The sequence below is a fragment of the Balaenoptera acutorostrata genome, chromosome 13 (assembly GCF_949987535.1).
Source record: "Balaenoptera acutorostrata chromosome 13, mBalAcu1.1, whole genome shotgun sequence".
NCBI classification, from domain to species: Eukaryota; Metazoa; Chordata; class Mammalia; order Artiodactyla; family Balaenopteridae; genus Balaenoptera; species Balaenoptera acutorostrata.
The window spans coordinates 41,773,840-41,796,687 of NC_080076.1; the positions used below are offsets into that span (position 1 = coordinate 41,773,840).

Below are 22,848 nucleotides of genomic sequence, written 5' to 3' on the forward strand. Positions count from 1 at the left end.
ATGCCTTTTAGCCTCTCTCAGAACCAAAGGGAGGTCTGCATCCCTGACAGCTGCCCTTTGACAAGAGGGCAAGACAGAGATGCTGCCCCTATGAATAACCGGCCCGGGGCCAGGACGAAAGCCAAAGGCAGCATGAGTGCCTGGTCGGGAGGTGGTGAAAGAAAGGCAAGACGTCCCCAAGCCTCTCCAAGCCTGGCAGCTTGGTGTTGGGCGCTGCTCCAGCTGCCTACCTCCCCCAGAGCTGAACCCAAGTCAGTCACCCAAGGAGATGAGGCCACGGCAGTCCACAGGATCAATATTACATCTGGAACTGCATTCGTTTGTGTTCTGAGACTCCTTCTCTCTCTATTTATTTTATTTTATTATTATTATTTTTTAACCATACCATGTGGCATGAGGGATCTTAGTTCCCCGACCAGACATCAAACCCACGCCCCATGTAGTGGAAGCACTGAGTCTTAACCACTGGACCGCCAGGGAATTCCCCCTTCTCTCTCTTTTCTTTTTTTTTTTTAAAGATTTATCTTTTTTTTTTTTTTTTTTTTTTTTTGGCTGCGTCAGGTCTTAGTTGTGGCATGCAGGATCTTCATTGAGGCATGCGGGGTCTTTCATTGTGGCGCGTGGGTTTCTCTCTAGTTGTGGTGTGCGGGTTTTCTCTCTCTAGTTGTTGCGCGTGGGCTCCAGAGCATGTGGGCTCCGTAGTTTGCAGCACGTGGGCTCTAGTTGAGGTGCGCAAGCGCAGTAGTTGTGGCGTGCGGGCTTAGTTGCCCCGCAGTGTGTGGGATCTTAGTTTCCTGACCAGGGATCGAACCTGCATCCCCTGCATTGTAAGGTGGATTCTTTACCACTGGACCACCAGGGAAGTCCCCAGCTCCTTTTCAAATAAAACACTGTTCACAGTTGGTTGGGATTTAATATATTCAATATTTAGTGGCAACCAAAAGAAACTTAAGTTAGAAACTATTCTGATATAAATAAGGGCTCTTTGCCACTCAAACCATTCTTATGAAATGGTTCAAAACAGGCTGTACCTTGAAGTGACAAACCTCAGCCCAGAGGAGCGGCAGGAAGAGAGGGGACCCGAGAAATGCAGAATGCCCCGTAGAAGAGTTCCTCTCCTCACCCAACCCAGACATGAGCTACCTCCTGCTTGGAGATTTCACTCTGGCAGGACTGAACTAGCTAAGGGCCCTCTGCATGTATGAGCACATTTTCACATTTGCTTGCCCCCTGTTAAAAGCCCTCTTCTGGAAAAAAACAAACAAACAATCCTCTTCTGCCTCTAAATGTTTGCCCTCAAACTAAAAAATGACTGCCAGAGAGATACTATCTTGAAGTGTTTTCTATTTTTGTTGACCCCTTTTTCTTTACACATTCACAGGGTGGGCTCAGAGAAATGAGCTCGCAGATCCAGCCCCGACCCCAGACACACGACCAGCCTCTAATGAAGTTAGAGGCACCGCCATTGGGGCTTGCTGGCCAGCGTTTGGACCACACGGTCCAGTACCAACCTGAAGATGCTTCTTGATCATCTCATCACTTATCCCCAGGTGCCTCTGGCAGGCCCCAGTGTTACAGAAGCAGCCGGTTCGCACGTGGATGTTGTGAAGACTGGCCATTTTATCCACCTGCGGGTTTAATATGTGACATGGAACCAGTGTTAGAAGTGTCCAGTTTTACTCTGATTGCCTGGGAAGGAGTTTCAGATCCATACTTGGACCTCTCTTTCTTAACAGTAAAATGAAAATATGAGCTTGGAATTTTGCTCTAAAGTGCCATGATCTATCATGGGTTTACTAAACACATTTTATAAAATGTTACTGATAATTAAATCTTATCCAGTTGGGTTATAAACATATGCCTGATAAAAGTGAAAGATATCAAATTCACACCAAACTCCAAGTTAAGAGCTCACATGTAAACAAGCAATCTGATTTCTTAAATGAGCAGACATTTTTCCAAAGAAGACATACAAATCCCCAACAGGTACATGAAAAGGTACTCAACATCACTAATTGTTAGGAAAATGTAAGTCAAAACCGCAATGACATCAGCTCTCAAATATCTAATAGCTAGCATCTAATATCACACCTGTTAGAACAGCTATTATCAGAAAGACAACGAATAACAGGAGGTGGAGAGAATGTGGAGAAAAGGGAACCCTCGTGCACTGCTAGTGGGAATGTAAACTGGTGAGGAACTATGGAAAACAGTATGGAGGTTCCTTAAAAAATTTAAAATAGAACTAATTGCTGGAACTTTGATCCAGCAACTCTACCTCTGGGTATTTATCTGAAGGAAATGAAATCACTGTCTTGAAAAGATATCTGCACCCCCATGTTCATTACAGTATTTGCACTAGCCAAGACATGGAAACAACCTAAGTATCCATCAAAGGATGAATGGATAAAAAATATGTGATTTATAAATATTATTATTAAGCTATAAAAAAAGGAAATCCTGCCATCTGTGACAACATGGATGACCTTGAGGACATTATGCTAAGTCATAATGAAATATGCTAAGTCATAATGAAAACTGCTAAGAAATAAGTCAGACAAAGACAAATACTATATGATCTCACCTACATGTGGAATCAAATCAAAATTCATAGATACTGAGAGCAGATTGGTGACTGCCAGAGGCAAGGGATGGGGGTCGTGAAGGTGGTCAAAAGATACAAACTTCTAGTTATAAGATAAATAAGTCCTGGGGATGTAATGTACAGCATGGTGACTATAGGTAATAACACTGTATTGCACATGTAACAGTTGCTGAGAGAGTAAGTCCTGAAAGTTGTCATCACAAGAAAAAAAATTTGTAACTATGTGTGGTGATGGGTGTTAACTAAACCTGTAGTAATCATTTCGCAATATACATACATATCGAATCACTGCACTGTACACCTAAAACTAATACAATGTTATACATCAGTTATATCTCAATTGTTAAAAATTTTTTTTAATAAATTAATCTTTGAAAAAAGAGCCCACATGTTTCAAGGGAGATTCACAAAAATAAAATCTGAGGGCGGCTGGGACGTGGGGCAGCTCCTTGGCATCCTCTGCCACCGGGTAGATTCCCAGAGCAGGACTTAGCAGAGCTACCATCAGAGCAGCTCTGCCTCAGCTCCCAGCCCAGGCTGCAAACATTACTGTGTTGACACTGTGTGTTATCGATTTGCTTTTCATAATGTCTCAGACTTTGGGTTGAATCACAGAACTAACTGCTATTCAATCCAGAAGTTCCCAGGCTCTTTCCTGTCCCCTGGAAGCTAGACAGGTGATTCATAGTCACAAGGCTCAAAGGTGAGCTGGCATGAGGGATGTTTATCCCAGCTCTTCTGTTTGTGGGTCCAGAGCTCCATTCCCCCAAGGGCCTGGGGGCCCAGTGAGGGTCCTCAGCCCTGGTGACTCAGGTTAAACTTGGGGGAGTGCCCTAAATGCATTCAAGGAAACAAACACATCTTGCCCAGTCAGAGAAGCCTTTGAAACTTTTCTCCCTGGGAAGTACAGGTGGGGGACACAGACACAGGTCACTACGTGGTCAGCCTGGGCTCCCTGCTAGGCAGGCACAATGGTGTTACCTCCCACACACCCTTATGGGGACCACACTGTCTTCCCTTTAGCCGTCTCCCCTGGACGGTCAGAGTGAAAAGAAGCCACCTCTGCTGGTGAAATCCAGGAGTTCCCTGCTCTCTGAGCTGAGACCTGGCGGCACCCCTGGGTATGGCCTACTCCACCTCCAGGATCAGGTGGTCTCCATTCAAGGGGCAGCCCCTAGGAAAGCCCCTCACTCCCCGACCCCAACTCCCGCCAAGCTGAATGAGAAGTCTCCCCCACCCACCCCGTATCCACTATTCCAGCTACCACAGCCACAAAACAAGCCACCCAAACTTGGCGGCCTAAAACAATAACCATTTTATTGCGCTCACGGCTACAGGGGGGGTCAGGAGTTCAGAAAGGCCCCAGAGGAGATGGCGTGTCTGAGCTGGGAAGACTAGAAGGCTGGGAGCGACACGACGTCTGGGGTTGGAATCACCTGGAGACTCAGTTTCTCATGTATGTGTCTGGTCTCCAAGCCAGAAGGGCTCAAAGCAGACAGTCACCATCATGCCTGCTTTTGGCTTCCTCACAGCATGGCCGCTCAGTGTAAAACTCCTTACACAGTAACTCGAGGCTCCAAAAGTGAATGCCCCGGGGAGCGATGCTGATGCCGTGTGGCCTTTTCTGACCCAGCCTCCAAAGCCAAGCAGTGTCACCTTCTGTAGCATTCTGTTGGTTATGAGTGAGTCACAGACCTGCCAAGATTCGAAGGGGAAGAGACAGGGACCCCACCTAGAAGAGCATGTGGGTGGAAGAGGCTGTTTCGGCCACGCTTACCCTTCATACTAATTTCTCATCACAACTTCATCTCCTCTCACCCTGAGACCTTTGGAATCCCACACAGGCTCGGCCAGTGCCCAGCCAGGTGAAGGAGTTGGCTGCTGGGGCAGGATGAGCGCTGCATCCTGGGAGGGTGAGAAAGCGGCCTGACCACAGTGCAATGGAGCACTTGCTTCATACCAGCTCAGTGCTAAGGGGCTGTGCATTGTAACTCATTTAATCCTCGTGACAACCTATCAGCAGGGAACATTGTTACCCCCATTTCATGGAGACTTGGGGAGCTTACATTAACTCACCCAAGCTCCCAGAGCCAGCAAGAGGCAGTCCAAATCTGAACCCACCCTCTTAACCACTGGGTAGACTGACTTCCAACAGAGGGGAGAATGAAATTCGGAGACCTGGATGCCAAAAACAAGAACCCAAAATCTTCTCACAGAAGGCTCAATTCTTTCACGCATCCCTTGAAAAAGAGACAGCCAGACCCAGCCATGACGCCATCTGATCTTTCCGAAGGCCCCCCAAATCCCTGTGGAATTCCCACATGTGAAGGAGCCCAGGAAAACCCAAGATTCTCCTGGGCCGGCACAGCGGGCCATGGCTCAGCCTCGGCCTCCACTCATAGCTTCCTCTACAAAGGCACAGAGGGAGAAACTCATCCTGTGTGATGCCTCGGAGAATGAAGGTCCTGGTGAAGTCAGCCAGGCACCCAGATACGCTCCCTGAGGGGGAGGGGGATTCTTCCTCTTGAGGCTTCTCTGGGCAAATGGTGGGGGGGTGGTTCTTTCACCGTTGCTTGGACCAAGCAGAACCCTGTGGGCCCACCACCCCCCCACCAAGTACAAAGGCTGCCTCTTATTTGTAGAAAAGCTGAAGTCTCCCAGGCCTCCCAGAGTCACAAAAGAAAAGGCTTGAGCAGTTCATGATTAGGACAAGAGAGTCACAGACTCTGTGTCTGATGAAAGAATGGGATTAATGCTATTGCTCGTAATAATCTATATCTTTGTGGGCATAGAAATAACTGTAGCTTGCTCTGACCATATATGTGAGCAGGCAACTAAAATTGTCAGCAAAGAGAGCTACAGACCCATGTCGACATCTTTCACTCTAAGATCTCGACACCCTCTCTCAGCATGAAGCAGTTACAGAAGATGGACCTTCACTCCTATTCCCATAGAAATGTAATGATGTCTGATAGTGGGGATTTGTAAGCAGCTCTTTTGCCCCTTTTCTGTTTGTTCATTTCTGTTTTCCTCAGACAGACCTTAATTGTAAAAATGAGATCACTAGGTAACATTTAACCTAACTCCGGACTTCTGCTCTACTGAATGTACACAATGCCTTGCTTAACCGGTTGATTCCTTTCCTGGATTAAAAGGAGTAAGAATGAAGAATTAAGTAGTTAAAGAATAACAGCTTCCCTGTTAGCAAATTTGCAGGCGGACAACAGGGGCAAGAGAACATCCAATTGCAGGTGGACCATGAGGGCAAGACAGTACCAAACGAAGATCAGAAGTCAGTGGGTCTGCACGCAATGGAAAAATGATGAAGAATCTGATCTCCTACCTTAATGATTAACTGAGACTGTTTCCCCTTTTTCCCTTTAAAAATTGTCATGGCTGAGCAGAATCTTCGGAGTTGGTCTCCGGACATGAGTCCACTTTCTCCCCAGATTGCCAGTTTTTCTGAATAAAGCACCTTTCCTTTCTACTGACACTTGCCCCTCGATTATTGGCTTTTGAGCAGTGAGCAGCCCAACCTGAGTTCGGTAACATGCCTGCCACAGCACACTTCATGGTCGCTTGTCTGCCCTCCTCCACACCCCTCAAAAAATACACTTATTTTAGGTTCGAGAATGAAACTTATTGTACCAATAACCTAGAATAACATATTTGGGAAGGCAAACCTTTGGCCCCAATGCATTTTCCACCACCCCTCAGAAGCATTTAAAATTGCCTGCTTCTGAGTGGCGCTGGGCTGTGTAAGTGAGGGGCAGTGTGGGCTGGGGTCTTCACAGTCAACTCACCAAAGAGACAACTTATGGTTGTAGAGTGTTGGCCCCTGGACACCAGTGAGAACCAACATTTCCCCCAGAGAGTATTTCTCAAGTTGGTTCCTCAGAAAGTTTATGGCTATTCAGAAGGCGGGACAGGATTCCTTGAGAAATGGATTTTGTTTGAGAAATTCTGGGTTTGACAAAGTGTACGGAGATAGTGGCTTTCAAGGGAAGATGAGCCACTATCTTCCAAACTTATGTGATGATCAAATCTGCTCCTTACAGCAGTTCTAGAAACCCGGGCTCTGAGAAGGACCTTGGGCTCCCCATGCCCCGTGTGTGACAGTCCATCTGCTGACCACCTACTGCCATGTCTGAGTGTTCAGTGTGACTCTAGATTTTTTAATGTACTGGGCAGTGACCAGCTTACTCAACTGTGGTAAGGATCCAAGCAGTTCCCAAACCTGCAGTGTTTTCATGGGAAAATACATACAAAGGGTATATCTACAGAAACTATTTTATAACCAATCTATCAAATCCTTTGAACTCATAATAGGGATGAACTATGGTAGACATAAGGGCTTTTGTGCTACTAAGGACATCATTCCTACTTCATTAAAAAAAAAAAAAGAGTTATGAGTTCCAAGCAACATGCAAACAAATGGTGGTAAGAGGCCCAGAATTTTGTGTAACGCTATTGCAAGGACCCAGAGGCCTTGACTGCAAATTTCTGGGCTCAGAAAGGCTTCAGAATTCCAGACAAGAGGGATTCTGTTGTGAACAGGTCAGCAAGATGAAAAGAAAACCCACCTGGGAGTAACCAATGATGTTCCCATTGTCATCGAGCACGTTGAAGCTGATGACCGGACCCTGAACCTCTGGGCTGCTGAACTCAGAGTCGCTGTAAATCTGCACGACAGGGGCTCCGTTGGGGTACCGAAGGGTGGACAGGGCAGCGTAGGTGTACTGAGCCAGGGTAAAGGTGTGCTGCCTGATGTTCTCCATTCCACCTCAAAACAGTTACGGAAACAAAAGGGGATCATGAACTTAATGTAAAATTCACTATCTCATTTTTAAGAAAATGAGATCATTATAACTGGCAAACTTGGACCTCATATTCATGATTTTAAATACTTGTAAATAGTGCATGGTACTGCCCACATGATAAATGTTTAGGTCATTGGTACTGAACGACAGTTTACCACTGCTGCTTCTGTGGAATTTTCCATAGGAATTGTTGTTGTCATTTTCCTTTTTTTGTTTTTCCAGTTTTTTGCACTTTAATGTGTAATACTCGAGGTACAAGAAAACTGCATCTAACATTGTCATAAATCAAAGAAATCAGATCAGTCATCAAGGGCTCCAGAGTGAACAGCATCTTCATAACCTCCATGCTTATCGTCTTTGCTTTCTGGGTATAATTTAATAAGATCATCAGTTCAAAGAAAGGTGATTGCAGCTTCAGTTGCAACTTTCAAACTCTTAACTTTAACTATGGTTGGTTCAAACACCCCTGCTTGTTTGTTGTCTTGGGGTTTACCATTGACCAAGTCAAGGCCAATCCAGTTTAGATTTTTGCGTTCTGGGTTAACTTGAGCCTCATTATGAAAAGCTCTTAATTTTGCAACCAGATCTGTGGAGTCTTGGGCAGCATTAACTGCAAGAGTATTAGGAATAACAAGAAGAGATCTTGCAAATTCGGCAATAGCAAGCTGTTCCCGGGAGCCCATGCTGGTGCGTAGTTTTTGAGATGTACGGAAAGGGCTGCTTCTACAGAACCCCAACCCGGAACCACAGATTTTGACTCCAAAACTCTTCACTACACAAAGAGCGTCATGTAAAGAGTGCTCCACCTCGTCACACATGAAATCATTTGCCCCACGTAAGATGACTGACGCAGAGGTACGAGCCTTAGTGCTATTTTAAAAACAGTGAAATTCTTAAATCAATGCTTTAATAAGTCCATGCAGAAATTCACTCTAAGTGCCTTGATGAAATCCTGCTTACACAGGACATTTAGACATGGAAGCAATGTCTAGACCATGGAGAAGAGATGAAATGGTTACTTCACCTCAATTTACAATGGCCCAACATTATTTTATCCCATGCGTATAACTGCTTATATCATTGAAAGACTATAGCAGCCAATAAATGGGAAGTCATCTTCCTTTTTTTAAAAAAAAAATGTTACTTAAGCATTCAGATAATTTAGACCCTTTGGTAACAGATTGCAAAAATGTACAATTTTGTCTTTAAATGTATCTCTTTTTTGCTGTTGCTGTTTGTTTTCGTTAATGTTTAAATCTTTTTTTTCTTTTTTAGTTTCTTGGCCACACCGCACAGCATGTGGGATCCTAGTTCCCTGACCAGGGATCGATCCTGCGCCCCCTGCAGTGGAAGCTCGGCGCCCCAACCACTGGAGTGCCAGGGAAGTCCCCTAAAGCATTTTAATATTATACAAAGCAGTTAAGGATACTTGCTATAACATGGATGAACCCTGAAAACATTATGCGAAGTGAAACAAGCCAGACACAAAAGGACAAATATTGTATTATTCCTCTTACATAAGGTGCCTAGAATAGGCAAATTCATAGAAACAGAAAGGAGAATAGAGTTTACTAGGGGCTGGGGGAGGGGAAATGGGGAGTTACTGTTTTTTCAGTTTGGGATGATGAAAGTCCTGGAGAAGGATAGTGGCGATGGTTGCTCAACGATGTGCATATACTTAATGCCACTGAATTGAATATTTAAAAATGGCTAAACTGGTACATTTTATGTTATATAGATTTCGCCACAATTTTTTCTAAAAAGGAGCCTAATTAAGTAGGAAAAATCAGGGTTTGCCTTACTGTGGGGCTGATATTGTCAATCTGCCTTCAGAGGTGCCCCTGGCTCTGTCAGACCCTCTCACTTGTGGTTTGGATACCTTGCTAGTATCTGTCCTTGAGAAAGTGCTCATTTCTCAATGTCTATCTTGATTATCTCCTCTTTGGCTAGATGATGCCCACTCACCTCCCTGCATTACTGTCATGACAGCCCTCCTATGAATTCTGTCTGCCCGCAGTTTTAGGCTTAGGCTGAGGACCTAAGGGTCTCCTTATTATGACGAGAGAGAGAGAGAGAGAGAGGAAGGGCTGCCTAACTGCTAAGCCGCGTCCCTGGTTCACCATAACCCCATACCCATGTGGACGGTACAAGCAGTGTCACCCCATTCTAGAAGCTTAGCCTCTGAAAGGAGCGCCCAGAGCGCAGCAGGAGTGGGGAGTCATGGATCACCAGACAGAGGTTCTTCCAGCCTTGTGCCTTGTGCCAAGCCCCATAAGATGGGAAGTGGCATCCATCTGTGTGTTAGCCTGTGGGGAATGTCCCCCACCTGCTCACACACCGCAAGCACTTGTCAGGAAAGAAAACATGTATCATTGCAAAGGCCAGCAGAAGAGACAGTGTTTGGGGGCTCAGGGTTAGGCGTTAGCATTGCCTGGGTTTAAACCCTAGCCCTCCCAGGTTCCAGCTCCCTGGTCCTGGGGAAGGCATCCAACATCTCTGAGCATAAGCTCCTTCGTGGGCAAAGTGGGCTCGTCATAAAGCTCCCCTGTGGGAAGACCCAGCGAGGTAAGAGCTAAATAAGGTCTCAGGATCTGTAAGCATTCCCAGTGCAGGGACCAAGGAGGGCTCCTCTGCGTCTGTGAGGTTATTAATCTCTGGATTTGGAATGTCTCTCACTTGTTAAAATGTTATTTTAACCGACCAAAAAAAGGTCCAGTTTCTTGCTCTTGCCTCAGAAGTCATGTCTGGAAGTTCTTTAGAATCAGCTTCATCTGCATCAGTGCAGAGCTGCCATGTGCCGGTCACCTGCACAGACTCTCTCCTTATCTGAATCCCAGCCAGGCCAGGGCTCCCTCAAGGACACGGGCAACAGGAAGCGAATTCCACAGAGATGAAGAGGTCCACTGACCTGTGAGGCGCTCTAAGGCATCGAATCCATGTTTTAGCGCTATCACGTCAAGGAAGGAGATGGTGCCGTCTTCAAACCTGTAGTGGTGGTGAGGGGGTGAGGTCAGGCTGTGGCTAGCTCCTCCGTGTGCATTTCGTGTATGTGACAACGCGGCTTCGACTCTAGCCTTAGCCGTGATCTATGGAGACCTTGCCTCTGCTGCCTTACACAATGCTGCTCTCCCCTCTCCTCCTCAAGACAGAGGGCCATGCACACCAAGACATGCGGGCTGCCTCCGGCCCTGACCTGGTCTGCAGCTTACTTGGGATGGGCTGGCAGTGGTGATAAAGGGCCGTGAAAGACAGTCACCACCTTGGAAGACTTCGGACCTGACAAAACCTCAAGTGCTGTGGGCTCTGGAAATGCTGCCCTTGACCCCAAGAGAGCACCACGGACAGGCCATCAATCCAGTCAGATCAATTGTGCAGCCATGAGGTTCTTAACAAGAGTCTATGATTCCGAAGTCTATAGGACCACAGCTATTCTAAGGCTCTCAATAAACTTCCTGATCATCATTATAATTATATTTGCATTTTATAGTTATTCATTTAGACAAAATCCTCATCAAATCTTTATTATCCATGTACTGCATGCCGGGCACTGTTGTAGGTGCTAAGGATACAGCAGTTAACGTGACAGGTAGGATCCCTGCCTTCACAGGGCACAGAAACTAGGAATAACAAACAGCAAACACGCAGGGAAGCCAAATAAGCATCAAGCCAGGGGGTGACAAGTGCAATGAAGTTGCCTAAGCAGGAGGGCTGGCGGCTGCTTTAGATGAGATGGTCAGGGGAAGTCCTCTCCAAGGGAGATCATTCGAGCAGAGACTGAGTGGAATTAAGGGAGCGAGGGAAACTGCTCATTTTTGAAACAGTTTTGGAGGGAAACAGAGTTCCAGGGAGAGGGTGCAGCAAAGGCCCTGAGCAGGTGGAGCCAGAACAGCAAGGAGGTCAGTGAGGCCAGGAGCAAGAGAGCAAGGCGGAGGGTGGTAGGAGAGCAAGTCAGAGGACTTCACCCTGGATGAGACGAGTGGCTGGAGGGCACCGAGCAGAGAGGAGTGACGGGATGGGGCCTAGGTTTTGATAAAACGCCTCTGGCTGCTTCATTAGCGAGGGGGAAGCCTGGGGCACAGTGAGGTGACAAACAGCAGTCTTATGCAAGTTGAAGCTTTCAATGGAAATACCGTGTTTTGTATTTTAACACTCTAGGGATAAGAGTTGCTCAAAATATCATTACCAGAATGTTAGTATCCTTATAAAACTAATGGTAATTAATAGATATATAGAAATAATAATGAATCAATTGATAATTAATTGACCATTAATAAGTTAGTAACTAATGACTCCTTATTAAACATGATTAGGCAATAATGGCTTCTGTTACTAATTGATCAATAATAAATAATTATTGATTGATCAATAATTAACAGACTCTTAGGAGAAAAGGGAGGTTTTTTTTGTTTCCATCGGGGGTGTTTCTCACTGGGTTATAAAATAGAAAAGATTAAGAACATGGTCCAGATGCATGTTCAAGAAACATTTGAGTTGGGTATTAAATCTCAAGCTCTAGTCCTAGGTTCACAAGAAAAATATGAGGCTTCTAATGGTAAATAAATACATTCAGCTTTCTGGGAATCTTGGTGCAGCACCTGCTATAAGGCGATTCACCCAAATTGAAGGCAAGAGGTCTGGTCCAGCCCAGCGCACTCATGCCGTGCCTCTAATGGGCTGCCCCACTCCTCTAGGTCTTCAGGTGCCCCTACTGACTAAATAAAGTTTGGGTTGTCATTTTGTTCTGCCTTTAATTTACATGATGTTGTGCCTGTCATTCTTTTCTCACTTGGTTATATTACATGCTACGTTATCACACTGGGATTCAAAAGGTTTTACATTAGCTTTCCTGTCTTAGAATCGCGCAACTATGGAAAAGTCCTAAATGAAAGAGACATCAGATATCCTCATAGCGTATTGATGCCAACTCAACCTTGGTGCTTCACCTATAGTAGCTCTAAAGAACTGTATCCTTTTAGGGATGCACTTTATAGGAAAAACATGAGGTGCAAAGATCAAGTCACAGGGTCCCATTCCCACAAACAGTGTGCAGTGGAGCCCGGATTCACTCCCCAGCGGTCCAGCTCCAGAACCTACACTCTGGACTATGGCTCTACTGCCGAGGCCACGCCCCGACCTGCAGGACCCTTGAGTCTGCACCCGGGTCTGCGGGGGATCTGAGCCACCTTCCCATCCAGGCCCCGGGGCCTTCTCTGGCCCCCACCTCATGGTATCTCCCACTGTTGGACCCAGCAGAACCCTGGGTCAGCTGCCATTTTCACCCTCTCATACCTTCAACCTTACGGGCCCCAGCCATTGGCATCTGGGGGATTCCTGGGCACGAGCCACACCGCCTGCCCCTGCACCCTGAGAATGACACATAGACCAGCAAACCCAGGCAAGGAGCTGCCTGCCCTCAAACTTCCTTGGTAACCCCCGGGAGGCTCACAGAGGCTGCTGTTAGCTGTGCCCCCGACTCTGGTGGCCTCTGACTTAACTGGTTCCTCTTGCTGACTAGACATCAAGCTGAGCTGATACTAGCTGCTGAAATACAGCTGTGCTGTCAACATGTATGCACACCTGTTCCAAATGGTACCATCCTTCTAAATCACTGCTCCAGTTGCTGCCCCCTCATGTCAGTGCTGTGGCAAAGGCCTGGGGCCCATCCTCCTTACTCCCTGGAAGGCCTTCATCTCTTCTGCTCGCAGCCCTTCCCTGCAGGCCCTCATCCTCCCCCAGCTGTGGAGAAGCCCACACACAGGGCAGGGTTCACAGCCCCCTGTGGCAGCTCCAGCTGACCTCTGACTCCCGGATCCGGGCCCTGCCACCCAGCCCCTCCCTTGCACAACCCTACAGGTGGCATAGGCCTGACCCGAGCCTTGCTGAGCTCCAGCGGCCACTCCCATCGCCGGGTTACCTTTCAGCCACCGACTCTCTGGGGATATAGAAGTCTTCTTCTGCAAGGTATGCAGCGGCCGTGCCTCCTCCAAAGTAGGTTTTCCTCAGCAGAGGAGCTGAGCGGCTATTCACCAGCAGGGCGCCCAGGCCGGTGGGGAAGCCAAAGATCTTATAGAAGGAGAGGGGGACAAAGTCGGCCCGGTGAACCGACAGGTCCAGAGGCGAGGTGCCCACGTAGGCAGCCGCATCCAGCAGCACGAACCACTTCCCAGGCCCGCTCACGGGCCGCATCCGCCCGGCCTTGACCTCTTCTATCCAGGACAGGGGGTACCTGGTCCCGGAAAAGTTACTCTGAGCTGGGTAGCAGAAGAGATGCAGAGGCTGGCCGTTGGGGTCGCTGGCAGCGGCAGCATCCTGTTTTTCCGCCAGCCACATGTCCTCTGGCCTGACTGGGATGGAAGTGATGTTCATGGCCGCGGTGACCTCCCTCATGCCCACCACAGACGTGTGGCTGTCAGTGAGGTAACAGAAGCGACTCCCGCTGCTCTCTGGGCCTGGGGACACCCACGGGAAAGCCTCTGCCACCAGTTTAAGAGCAGCTGTGCTCCCGGCCGTGAAAATCACAGTGTAGTCCTCTGGGGAGGTGTGGAAGTGTGCCAGGATCCTGGAAGAAGCACAGCAGCAGGGAACTCCTTGGTTTCCCTCCAGTGTTAAATGTTTGGAGCTAGTTGTATTTCAACTAAATACGACATCTCTCTACCTTAAGAGCTAGGAAAAAGCCAGAGAGGCTTTGCCACATTGTGAAGTTAGGGCAAGGGCAGAGGAAGTTGTGGGAAGAGATGGCAAATGGGTGCAAACCGGCAAAATCACCCAGCCTCCCAAATCCCCACCCCCAAATGGAGAAGACAAAAATCCACAGCTACCTTAAACTCAGTTGAAAACACCCCTTCTTGGTCTACTGTCTGGCTCTATCATAACAAGTTTTCAATCATCAACTTGTTTCACATTGCTTTTAATACAGGCAACCCTATAGCAAAAGAGTATCATTTTCAAATTGGAAATAATTTGAAATTGTATAGATTCAAATATCTTTAGGTACTACCTAAATTACTTGCCAAAAACTAATTAATTTGTTATGTGCAAATATTAGTAAAGGGGGGAAAACTGAAAAAACAAGATGTCTAAATCTGAAATACGAAAAGAAAAAAAAACAGAGAAAGCATTTTTTTTCTTCCTGAAAACAAGACTTAGGAACCTGGGTCACTCCTTGTCTCTCTGGCCCCCAGGAACTCTGGCCCCAGCCCAGAGCCGCACACGACAGCTTGGGCACCTCAGAGGTGCCCACCTGTGCTTCTGGTCGGCCCCGCTCTGCACGTGCTCAAGCTCACCTTCCTGTCCTCTGACCCTGACGGCTATCAGCGTGCATGTGTGGCCATTTAGCTGAACGTGATCTTCCTGAAACCAACTCAGAAGCTTTGTGGGATGTGGGTAGGTGGTAGGAAGTCCATCCACCCACAGGTGCCCACACAAGTTGGCGCCCCTGCTGCTCACCTGTAGCGCACCTGCTCCACCGTGTCATGGGTGAGCTTGCTGCTGATGTTCTGGCTGTGAGGATTACCTGGCAGGTTACAAAGACAAAGCCGTTGGGTCACTACTTATAGTCTCTCCTTTTGTGTTCCTCCAAAATCCCCTCCCTCAGTTTCTCAAAATTTAAGCAAAAAAATTATCATATGACCCAGCCTTCCCCAAGTTCCATACAGTAAATTTAATCAGGGAAGTGAGAAAATGCAGAAAGAAAGGAAAAGTCAAGCAAGACAAAATAATAATGGTTTAGCCATTAAACAAAGTCAAGGACCTTTATTTAGTTCCTCCTCAAGGGCTATAGATAATATTCTGGGCCATATCCTTTGAGCTATTTTATAGATACTAAAACGCATACCAGGTGGAAGAAGTTAACTGTATGCTGCCCCTACGCAGTTCTCCATTCACATCTCCACCACTCTCCTCCCCTCCCTGTTTCTGGGCTGGTTCCTGAAACCACCGCAGGGTCTTGGCTCATGCTGTTCCTTCTGCCTAACATGCCCTCTCCTCTTTTCCGAGTGAATTCCTCCTCCTCCTCTAGCATCTGCCCCACTCCTGTAGAAGCTTTCTGTGACACTCACGCTGCCAGCTCACCGTCACTCTGCAGATACAGACCCCCATAGCGCCCGGGGCCTTTTGGTCACAGCCCTTTGCTCAATTGATAATTTACTTTATTTACATTTTACACCACTTTACTTTTTTTTTTTTTTAACACTTATTTGGCGATCACTTGATTGAGGTCTTGTCTTTACTAGACCATAGTCCATGAAGGCAGGGACTGTATTTACTTTGTTCCCATTACAGCACCATGCCCCCAACACCAGAGTGGCTTAATCAACATTTACAGAGTGAATGAATGAATGAATGAATGAATGTTCCTCCCGCTGTCCCACCCTCTGCACTGTGCTGGTCCCACAGGGTCATCCCACCACCAAACACAGCACCCCGTGCCCTTCCTGACACTGACCCCTTCTTCTGGAAGTAACCTGTGTGTCCCTGAGGCAGTCCCTCCCACCCAGCAGCACATGTGCTACAGGGACTGACCCTGGGTGCTTGCTTGCCTGACCCCGTCTCTCACGGGGCTTACTCAGCTTTGCGTGTTCAGCACTGTCCTGCCTGTTAATGTGACATTTTATTAAGCATAGATATATTAGCTGAATGTAGTTGGCTAACGTTCAATGCAAAATCAGTTGTGCTGTGCTTTTCTTTACCATAAACATTTTCCATGAGATCTTTAGTGAAGCTTGTAAGCTGGCTCTGGGGGAACAACGTGGCTCCTGCATGGTCAAGATAGACGGTTCCTGAAAGAAAACACAAAATAAAGCTGTGGGGCTTCCCTGGTGGCGCAGTGGTTAAGAATCTGCCTGCCAAGGCAGGGGACACGGGTTCGAGCCCTGGTCTGGGAAGATCCCACATGCCGCGGAGCAACTAAGCCCGTGAGCCACAACTACTGAGCCTGTGTGTCTGGAGCCTGTGCTCCGCAACAAGAGAGGCCGCGATAGTGAGAGGCCCGCGCACCGCGATGAAGAGTGGCCCCCGCTTGCCACAACTAGAGAAAGCCCTCGCACAGAAACAAAGACCCAACACAGCCAAAATAAATAAATAAATAAATAAATAAAAGTGAAATTCTTTAAAAAAAAATAAAAAATAAAAAAAATAAAGCTGTGATTATTTTTCAGAGGTATTCCACTCATTTCACCTAGATCTAGTTTGTGTGAACCTGACCAGTGCCCATATGATGTGTTTAGACATAACACCAGGCCACTGATTTCTCCCAGCCTCTTGATATGCACGCTCTTTTTTTAATATTCTTTCTCTTATTCTTTTCCATTAAGGTTTATCACAATATACTAAACACAGTTCCCTGTGCTATGCAGTAGGATCTTGTTGTTTATCCATCCTGTATATAATAGTTTACATCTGCTAACCCCAAACTCCCAGTCCTTCCCTCCCCCATCTCTCTCCCCCTTGATGTGCGCTTCTGAATTAAGTGGAGGCATGAGCAATGGAAGGACTGCACTTTCAACATCTAATGACCCTTAGAGCCCTGAGAGCCTTCCTGATGAGCCAGCTCTCTTCTGAACCTGGAAGAGCAGCCCACACAGAGGAGAAGCCCAGCAGACGTTCATCATTCAGGATGGCAAAGCTATTTCATGTTATGACACACACCCTATTCTGGAGTTTCCGCGCAGCTTCCCAGGCTGTCAAGCCCTGATTCTACGTTCCCATAGTGAGTTCCAAAGTCCTCAACCCTAGAACAGCTGTGACAGCTTCGGAGATGACTGGGAATGGCTGTGGTCTTTCCAGTCTCTCTCATAAACAGAGAAAGGCAAATTTAGATGACAGTGAGATACCAAGCGTTACCAATCAGACTGCCCCAGATCAAAAGGATAACTCACTGTATGGGTGAGGGTGTGGGGAAACAGGCCCGCTGTTACACGGCTGGTAGGAGGGTAAATGGGTGCAACTTCTTTATGGACAGAAATTTAGCAATATCCCTCATGCTTTAAAAATGCAAACTCCCTTGACCTAGCAATTTGTCTTCCAGGAATCTATCTTATAAATTGTGAAATGGCCTGTCAGTGAGGACATTCAGTGCAGAACTGTCTGTAAGAGCAAAGGGTTGGAAATGACTTAAATATCTATCAACATGTATTTAAAATAAAGAATCTGAATACACCCATCTAGTACTGACATGGAACAAACTCCAAGATATGTTTTCAAGAACATACAATGTGAATAGATTCATTCATTCTTTCATGCACTTAACAAATATTTTTTGTTTTGTGCAGGATGGATTTTTCATTTATTTTATAACAGCTTTATTGAGATTAATTCACATACCGTAAAATTTGCCCTTTTAAAGTGTATGATTTAGTGGTTTTAGTATATTCGTAAAGTTGTGCAACCATGGCCGCAATCTAATTTTAGAACACTTCATTCATCCCAAAAAGAGACCCTATACCCATTACCACTCACTCCCCAGATCCCCCAGCCCTAGCCCCTGGCAATCACCAATCTATTTTCTGCCTCTATAGATCTGTCTACTCTGGACATTGCATATAAATGGAGTCATACAACATGTGGTCTTTTGTGTGTAGCTTCTTTCACTTAGCATAATAATTTCAAGTGCATCCATACTGTAGCATGTATCAGAACTTCATTCCTTTTTTGTGACTGAATAGTATTCCATTGTACAGATATGCCACATATTTTGTTTATCTATTCATCTGTTGATGAATATTTGGGTTGTTTCCAATTTTGCCTATTATAAATAATGCTGTTATGGATCTTTGTGTACAAGTTTTTGTGTGGACATATGTTTTCTCCCATTTGGTTGGTTGGTCTTTCACTTTCTTGATGATAGCCATTGAAAAAAATTTTTTTTTTAATTTTGATTAAGTCCAATTTGTCTATTTTTGTTGCTTGTAATTTTGGTGTCATAAGAAACCACTGCCTAATCCAAGATCCTGATGATTTATACTTATGCTTTCTTCTAAGAGTTTTATTCTTTTAGCTCTTATATTTAGGTCTTTGGCCCATTTTGAGTTAATTTTTTAATACAGTGTTGAAGAGGGGTCCAACTTCAGTCTTTGGCATGTGGATACACCATTTAAGAGACTATTCTTTCTCCTGTTTAATAGTCTTGGCATCCTGTTGAAAATAAATTGACCATAGATGTATGGGTTTATTTCTGGTCTTACAACTCTACTCCATTGGTCTATGTAGCTATCCTTATGCCAATATCACATTGTTCATTGTTTTGATTACTATAACTTTATGTAAATCTTACTTACCTTTACTTTTATGGCAGTGTAAGTCCTTTCACTTTGTTCTCTTTTATTTTCAGTAATTTTTTTAAATTTTATTTTTTGGCTGCATTGGGTCTTCGTTGCTGCACACGGGCTTTCTCTAGTTACGGTGAGCAGGGGCTACTATTTGTTGCGGTGCACGGGCTTCTCATTGCGGTGGCTTCTCTTGTTGCGGAGCACTGGCTCTAGGCACACAGGCTTCAGTAGTTGCAGCATGTGGGCTCAATAGTTGTGACTCACAGGCTCTAGAGCACAGGCTCAGTAGTTGTGGCGCACAGGCTTAGTTGCTCTGTGGCATGTGGGATCTTCCTGGACCAGGGCTCGAACCCGTGTCCCCTGCATTGACAGGCGGATTCCCAACCACTGTGCCACCAGGGAAGTCCCTCAACTTTGTTCTTTTTCAAGATTGCTTTGGGTATTCTGGATCCTTTGCATTTCTATATGAATTTTAGGATCAACTTGTCAAAAAACTGCCTGGGATTTTGATAGGAATTGCATTGAATCTGTAGGTAGTTTTGGGAGTATTGCCATCTTAACAATATTAAGTCTTCCAATCCATGAATACAGGATGTCTTTCCATTTATTTAGGTCTTCTTTTATTTCAATGATATTTTGTAGTTTTCAGTGTATGTCTTGTACTTCTTTTGATAAATTTATTGCTGTGTATGTTATTCTTTTTGATGCTTTGGGAATTGTTTCCTTTATTTCACTTTCATAGTGTTCATTGATACTGTATAGAAATTGAATTGATGTTTGTATATTGACCGTCTATCCTACAACTTTGCTGAACTTGTTTTTTTAGTACTAATAGCTTTGCGTGTGGATTTTTTAGGATCTTCTGTATACAAGATTATACTCTCAGCAAGTAGAGATGTTTTACTTCTTCCTTTCCAATCTGGATGTCTTTTATTTCATTTTCTTGCCTAATTGTCCTGGCTAGAACTTCTAGCACAATACTGAATAGAAGTAGTGAGAAGAGACATCCTTGCCTTGTTCCTGATCTTAATGGTAAAATTTTCATTCTTTCACCTTTAAGTATGATGTTAGCTGTGGTTTTTTAGATGGCCTTTATCAGGTTGATTAAATTTCCTTTTATTCCTAGTTTGAGTGTTTTTATATTCAAGAAATATTTACTGAGCACTTACTGTGTTCCAGGCACTGTTCTAAGTGCTGGGGACATAACAGCAGACAAAATAGAAGCTGGTATGATAGTGACAGAGAAAGACCATAAACAAATAAATATAAACTATGTCAGGTGGTAAGAAATGTTATGGCTCAACTATGTAAAAAAAAAAAACCCATGTACACACACATATAAATATAGACAAGCACTGGAAAGGCAAACAAGACACAAATGGCAGCAGTTGACTCTGGGGTGGCCACAGTGGCGGCAACTGGAGTTGGGGGTGCTCCCTGGCCATTCTTCATCCTCTTTTGACACCTTTTGAATTTGGTACCATGTTAAATGTATTACCTAGCCAAAAAAATTAGTTTTAAAATAATGTTCTCTTTACTAAAGATTCAGAAATAGAAAGGTACCGCACCAAAAGAAAGGCTTTTGTCCACCCAGCATTAGGGAGACGCTCATGGGGAGCATTAATGCCCTGTCGCTATTATTAGAAGAAGTAGGCAAACGACCCCCAAACCAATCGGCATTAGGTCTTCAAGAAAGGGAATTCCAGGGTCTCTTCTGGCTCATGCACCTTCAGTTCTTGGTTCCATGCAGGGTGAGTGACCGTCAGTCAGCACCCAGAGGCTTTAAGAACCACTTGAACCACAACTGTGTAATCAATATGCTCCCTTCACCAAAACAAGGACATTTCCATCCAATGGGTTATGCAAAATATTTCAGCACTTAAAGGTTAAGCATTTAATTATCCAGAGCAACCACTTAACCAGACAAATTCTCAAACCTGCAAGAAAACTTTGGGGGGTGGGTAGGGGTCAGGGATAGAAAGAGGAGGTGAATCTTACACTATTGTGGTTTGGTTTGCTTGTTTTTCCCTGCCCTCTTTCTGGTTCGTTTGTTTCTGTGTGAAAAAAGAGGGGGATATGTTCCTAGACTCCCAGCAGCGGGAAGGGTGAGTTTATAGTCCACAAAGTCTGCTTCAACCATAATGTAGAGGAAATGCTGGGAAATTGTACTAGATAGATAGATAGATAGTTAGGTAGGTAGATAGATAATCACAAAACACTATCACAATTACAGTAGATGTTAAAAGGGCACTGAAGGCCAGCCTGGGATCCTGGCTATCACATCTAAACTTTACATTTGAGGAAAAGGGTGCTGTTCTCTGAGAGACAAGAATGAAACAAGGAGGGATCTACTTTCTACTTTCCCAGGGTAGTGTTGAGGGGAGAGGTCAGCCAGTGATGGGTGTGAGGGATCAGAGCTGGAGGGGGTTAGGGGATTAAGGAGGAGTGATGCTGAAATAATTACCTACTGTACGATAACAGCTTCTGGGATTTGCTTCAAAAGAATGGGGAGACTTTCTCAAGTCCTCTGCACCTGTGGGTATTCATTCTATAGGTGCCTCTATTTCTGTGGGTAGGAAGTTTCTATAACCAAAAAAGTTCAGAGAGAAAAGGAAAGAGAGAGAGAGAGAGAGAGAAGAGGCACTGTCTCCAGCTGGTGAATGGGCAACTGGGAAGATCGGGGAGGGAGTGAAGAGAGGCCGCCAGAGGGCCACTGTCTCCTCCCTTGAGCTTCCCTACTTAAGTACAGACGGGGCCACTCAAGGAGGAGGGCACAGCCCTTAAAGCTCCCAAAGTGGGGGGGCGGGAAAACAATCACGTTCCGGAACATGAGAAAATGACCCAGAGAGCTGAAGTCAGCTACCTGATAACTGAAACATAAATCATGGTTGTTGTTCTGCCACAAGCGGGCAAGCGGCACCAACTGTTCACCACGACAGAATAAATACACCTCAAATCCCAGTGCCCGGCGCCACGACCTGCCCACTTACCCGGCACCCCTCCCAGTTCAAACAGCACGCCCTTCTAAGGCTTGGTGAAGCCCCTCACAGAAGGTTGCTGGAAAAGGATGAGTCCCGACCCGGTGCGGAACGTCCTCCCGCCCTGCAGCAGTGGGCTGGGAGGACCACTGGACAGATCAAGCTTGTCTTCCAATTTAACCTGCCTGTTCCGCCTTGCGGAACTCGAAGGCACGATGAGATCCCGGTCCTCACGTCCAATGTACTGGCTCGTCCTGTACTTAAAGTTCAAATTGCACGGTTTGCTAATTCTTCAGGTCCCCCAGCGAGCGGGACTTCCAAGGCATTGTTCTGCCTACACTAGTGAGAAAAATGAGACTTCGAAAATACAAACTGCTGGGAGCCATCCCAGCGGAGTCTGGAGCGCAGCCTCGGGAAGCTCCTGCACGGCGGCCGCAGCCCCTCGGTCCCCAACCCGCGCGCCCGCAGAGTCGCGGTCCCAACCCCGCGCGCTGGCCGCCCGTGCACCGCTCCCGTCCCCGGGCAATCAGCCGAACAGTCACGGCCGCCGGGCATTCCTGCATTTTGCAACCCCGGCTCCAGTTGGAACTTTAGAGCCGGGAGTCTCGTGGCAAGCGAAGGCAAAAAGAATCCTCAGCCCTATTCGCAGAGGGCGGAGACAGGTGGCAAAGGACCACTTTGGTCCTACATCCCTGGAAAGTCTAAGGAGCAAGAAGTCTTGGGGTTGCAGGTGGGACCTCAGGGAGCCGCGTCCACGAAGAGAGCTCGTGGACACATCGCTCCAGGTCTTTCGATTCAAAATGGGTCCCTAATGAGGTAACGCCGCTCCCGCCGGGAGCAAAAGTTCCTTCCACGTCGGTTCTAGAAACCGCGTGTCCCCCACGGCCTCCCGGCAGGCCCGGCGCAGCTACCCCCGCCGGTCTCACCTGCCAGGCGGCCGAACTCGCGCGCCCGGAGCTCGTGCAGGTTGCGCCGACCGTACCCGTAGACGAGAGGCTGCGGGCTCGAGTCCAGGAACTGCGCAAAGGCCAGCAGCTCGGCCCCCGACTGCCCGGCGCCGCCGGCCATGACCCAGGCCTGCGCGCCGCGCAGTCCAAACGGGCTGCGCCGGGGAAGCGCCGAGGCCCACCCGCTGCGACTCCGCCCCGCCGCGCCCCGGCCGCGCCTCCCGGCCAGCCAGT

The 22,848-nt window shown here is 46.6% G+C and overlaps 1 protein-coding gene and 1 non-coding gene across 5 annotated transcripts in view; both read right to left on the reverse strand.

The window, feature by feature from the left end:
• The window catches only part of MOCOS (molybdenum cofactor sulfurase), a 55,975-nt gene extending 33,190 nt beyond the window's left edge, over window positions 1–22,785 (reverse strand). For 3 of the 4 annotated variants that reach the window (XR_009005090.1, XM_007167096.2, XM_057526970.1), the window contains exons 1-7: window positions 22,594–22,785; window positions 16,113–16,202; window positions 14,872–14,938; window positions 13,340–13,984; window positions 10,334–10,410; window positions 7,189–7,388; window positions 1,512–1,628 (exon numbers count right to left, since the gene is read on the reverse strand). Coding sequence is in view for 3 of the 4 variants with exons in the window: in XM_007167096.2 (XP_007167158.2) it covers window positions 1,512–1,628; window positions 7,189–7,388; window positions 10,334–10,410; window positions 13,340–13,984; window positions 14,872–14,938; window positions 16,113–16,202; window positions 22,594–22,735 (1,338 nt within the window). In the remaining variant the exon portion in view is untranslated. Of the gene's footprint in view, window positions 1–1,511; window positions 1,629–7,188; window positions 7,389–10,333; window positions 10,411–13,339; window positions 13,985–14,243; window positions 14,348–14,871; window positions 14,939–16,112; window positions 16,203–22,593 lie in introns of those variants that run through there. The other variant, XM_057526971.1, reaches the window with a different exon arrangement.
• On the reverse strand, window positions 8,408–8,537 carry LOC114235731 (small nucleolar RNA SNORA20). The gene has a single exon (XR_003621835.1). It is a non-coding gene; the product is annotated as a small nucleolar RNA SNORA20 (small nucleolar RNA).
• Window positions 22,786–22,848: the final 63 nt, after the last annotated feature.